Source organism: Vigna unguiculata, chromosome 8 (genome assembly GCF_037176805.1).
Source record: "Vigna unguiculata cultivar grain cowpea cultivar isolate G323 ecotype 2 chromosome 8, ASM3717680v1, whole genome shotgun sequence".
Taxonomy (NCBI): Eukaryota; Viridiplantae; Streptophyta; class Magnoliopsida; order Fabales; family Fabaceae; genus Vigna; species Vigna unguiculata.
Genome location: NC_140799.1, coordinates 7420866 through 7423720, shown reverse-complemented (window position 1 = coordinate 7423720; position 2855 = coordinate 7420866). Strand labels below are relative to the sequence as shown.

Sequence of the window (2855 nt, the reverse complement as noted above, 5' to 3'; positions counted from 1 at the left end):
ACCCTTCTTGCCTGTCATGTTTTCCCTTGAACTTCTTCTTTTGCTATGATCACCTGTCACTTGGTGTGAGCAGAGAAGAATTTAGGTGACGGGACTCCTCCTTTGGACGGGACTTGATCTGTGGCTCTTGATGTTCTCTTACTTTCAATCTGTGTTGTTAGAGAAAGCATTTTGGAATGTATAAAGTTTATTTTCCTTAAGTTTGTTTTAGAGAACAGTACAATAGTTAGAACAGGTTCTTTTGGGATGACTGTATTATACTCCTGGATGGGTTTACTGACTATCTGCTTACTTTATCATTATATGACATTTTGTTTAGTAATTTAACGGACTATTAATTGGGATGTTACATTTTTAGTATCAGAGCAGTAGTTCCTTTAGGATCTGTAGGTGTGAGCTTGCTTAGTTTCTGTTGTGTGTTTCTTAGTGTTGTGTCTTGGTTATGGTATCCATTAGAAAAACTAATGGTTCCCTCTTTGTGTGGTCAGAGAGAACTATGGCACCTAGACCTCCTCCTCCTCCTATTCCAAACCCAGATAATCCTCACTTGGTGGGAGCGATTGAGGCTATGATCGCGGTCATGCAGCAACAAAACGCCAATATGATGAATCAGCAGAATCTAGCCTTGCAGCAAATGGAGTCTGCTAGGCTAGCAGCAGAGGCAACTCAACAGAGACATTTAGAGGCTTTACATCAGTTGGGGGAAAACCGTGTAGCAGCTGGCTCCTCCCAAGCTCCACCACCCCGGGTACAGGAATGGAGTTTTGAGGATTTCTTACAGCATCATCCCTCTCGCTTTGATGGCAAGACTAGCCCGGATGGAGCAGACCAGTGGATGCGGGACATGGAACGAATTTATGATGCCAAGAAGTGTCCTGCAGAGAGCAGATTGGCGTATACCGAGTACCTTCTTGCTGGGGAGGCCGTACATTGGTGGTCCAGCATGAAGATGATGTTGGAAGATAGTCAGGACCCCATCACATGGGAGCTATTTAAGAAAAAGTTCTATGCCGAATACTTTCCCGATAGTGTGAGGTATGCCAAGGAGGTCGAGTTCCTACAACTGATGCAAGGGAATATGTCGGTATCTGAATATGCTGAGAAATTTAAACATCTAGGCAGATTTCATACTTTGAAGATGGCTGAAGACTGGCAGTGCAGAAAGTTTGAAAATGGGTTGAGAGGAGATCTCAAGCTCATGGTGGCCTTACTCTCGATTAAAGAATTCCCGGCCTTAGTGGAGAAGGCACGAGTGATGGAAAAGCTTAAGGCTGAGGTTGAAGCACAACAGCGACCCCAACAGAAGGTGGGAGGATCATTAGTGTCCACGAGCAAACATGAGGACAGAGGAAAACCATACTCCAGGCCTCAGCTTCAGGGGTCTAGGAGACCCACTCATCAGCCTCAGCAGTTTCAGCCTCATAGGGCACAATGTTTTCTTTGTGGAGGACCCCATATGAAGAATGCTTGCCCTTGGATCTCTAGTAGGAGGACGTGTCACGGGTGTGGCAAGGAGGGTCATTTCATCAGGGATTGTCCTACTAGCAGGAGTGCTTTGCCTAGACCTCCATCACAGCCTCAGCCGCAGCAGTCCAGGGGAGGTGTGAGACCTCAGGCAGCCGGCCGGGTGTATGCTATGACGGGTACAGAGGCGGTCAGATCAGGTAACCTCATCATAGGATCATGTATGATTGCTGGTAGGAGCTTATGTGTTCTGTATGATTCTGGAGCTACGCACTCCTTCGTGTCGGAGTCTAAAGTACTCGAGTTGGGTCTTCCGGTGAAGGAGCTCCAGTTCGACCTGGTAGTATCCACACCTACTTCCGGGATAGTCAAAATCTCGACCTTGTGTGTGAGGTGTTTGATTGTGGTTGAGGGGCGCAAGTACAGAGTAAACCTTATTTGTTTACCCCTGGAAGGACTAGATGTGATTTTGGGAATGGATTGGCTGTCTGCTAATCACATTCTTATTGACTGCAATGAGAAGAAGGTAGTGTTTCCTAGCTTGGAAGATGAAAATAAGTTGATATCCTCACAACAGGTGGATCAGGCAATAAAGGGAGGATCCCAATGTTTCCTAATTCTGACTCACTTATCTGTTGAGGAGGAAAGTGGGAGTGTTGAGACACGTGTCGTGAGAGATTTTCCTGATGTATTCCCAGAAGATGTGCCTAGGTTACCCCCTCCTAGAGAAATAGAGTTCTCTATTAATCTTGTGCCAGGAGCAAGTACCCTACAGGATGGCCCCTGCTGAGCTTGAAGAATTGAAGAAGCAAATTGAAGAGCTGCTCGAGAAACAGTTTATTAGACCGAGTGTGTCACCCTGGGGAGCCCCAATGTTACTAGTTAAAAAGAAAGACGGCAGTTCTAGACTCTGTGTGGACTACAGGCAGCTAAATAAGCTAACCATCAAGAATAAGTACCCTCTGCCAAGAATAGACGACTTGATGGATTAGTTACACGGAGCTACGGTGTTCTCTAAGATCGATCTAAGATCGGGATACCATCAAATTCGGGTCAAGCCCGATGATATCCAGAAAACCGCTTTCAGGTCCAGGTACGGGCATTATGAGTACGTAGTAATGCCTTTCGGAGTGACTAATGCCTCTGCCATGTTCATGGACTATATGAACAGAATCTTAGACAAGTTCGTGGTAGTTTTTATTGATGATATCTTGATATACTCCCGGAGTTATGAGGAACATACGGAACACTTGAGAACAATTTTGAACATCTTGAGAGAAAAGCAGTTGTATGCGAAACTGTCAAAGTGCGAGTTTTGGATGTCTACAGTCTAATTCTTGGGACATATGATATCAGCTCAGGACATATCTGTAGACCCATCCAAGGTAGAA

General features: G+C 45.4%; 1 protein-coding gene across 1 annotated transcript; it reads left to right on the top strand.

Annotated features, from left to right (window-relative positions):
• Nucleotides 1–496: 496 nt before the first annotated feature.
• LOC146884083 (uncharacterized) lies at nucleotides 497–2254 on the top strand. The gene has a single exon (XM_085665844.1). The coding sequence runs from the start codon at nucleotides 497–499 to the stop codon at nucleotides 2252–2254; it is 1758 nt and encodes a 585-aa protein (XP_085521970.1).
• The last annotated feature ends 601 nt before the right edge of the window (nucleotides 2255–2855 follow it).